Source organism: Bison bison, unplaced genomic scaffold (assembly GCF_000754665.1).
Source record: "Bison bison bison isolate TAMUID 2011002044 unplaced genomic scaffold, Bison_UMD1.0 scf7180017864184, whole genome shotgun sequence".
NCBI classification, from domain to species: Eukaryota; Metazoa; Chordata; class Mammalia; order Artiodactyla; family Bovidae; genus Bison; species Bison bison.
This window is the reverse complement of record NW_011494756.1, coordinates 2,920,502-2,920,941: the sequence shown is the minus strand read 5'-3', so window position 1 is coordinate 2,920,941 and position 440 is coordinate 2,920,502. Positions and strand designations below refer to the sequence as shown.

Genomic DNA, 440 nt, shown 5'->3' with positions numbered 1-440 from the left:
TCTTCGGAGACGCCGTCGGAAGCCTCCTATGGAGAAGTCCAGGAGAACTATAAGCTGTGCCTGGAGGACCGGATCCAAGAGCAGTCCACGTCTCCAGACACCTCCTTGGGAAGCGCGACCCCCAGCAGCCACACGTTGGAGCTGGTGGCACTCGACGGGGAGGTCCTGCGAGACCCACTGCAGTGTCCAGATCACCTCTCCCCCGGCGTGTCTTCTCTGTGTGAGGAGGACCACCCAGGCTCCACCAAGCCCCTGAGCAGCAACTTGAGGCGGCTGCTGGAAGCCGGCTCCCTCAAACTGGATGCCGCGGCCACTGCCAACGGCAGGGTGGAATCCCCGGTCAACGCGGGCTCGAATCTCTCCTTTTCCCCACCGTCCCACCACGCCCAGCAGCTCAGCGTGCTGGCCAGGAAGCTGGCCGAGAAGCAGGAACAGAATGA

The 440-nt window shown here is 63.4% G+C and overlaps 1 protein-coding gene across 1 annotated transcript in view; it reads left to right on the top strand.

Annotated features, from left to right (window-relative positions):
• The window catches only part of ZNF827 (zinc finger protein 827), a gene marked incomplete at its 5' end in the record, with an annotated part of 157,663 nt that continues 157,223 nt past the window's right edge, over positions 1-440 (top strand). Inside the window, one exon of the mRNA XM_010843699.1 lies at positions 1-436. Coding sequence (XP_010842001.1) covers positions 1-436 — 436 coding nt within the window. The remainder of the gene's footprint in view (positions 437-440) is intronic.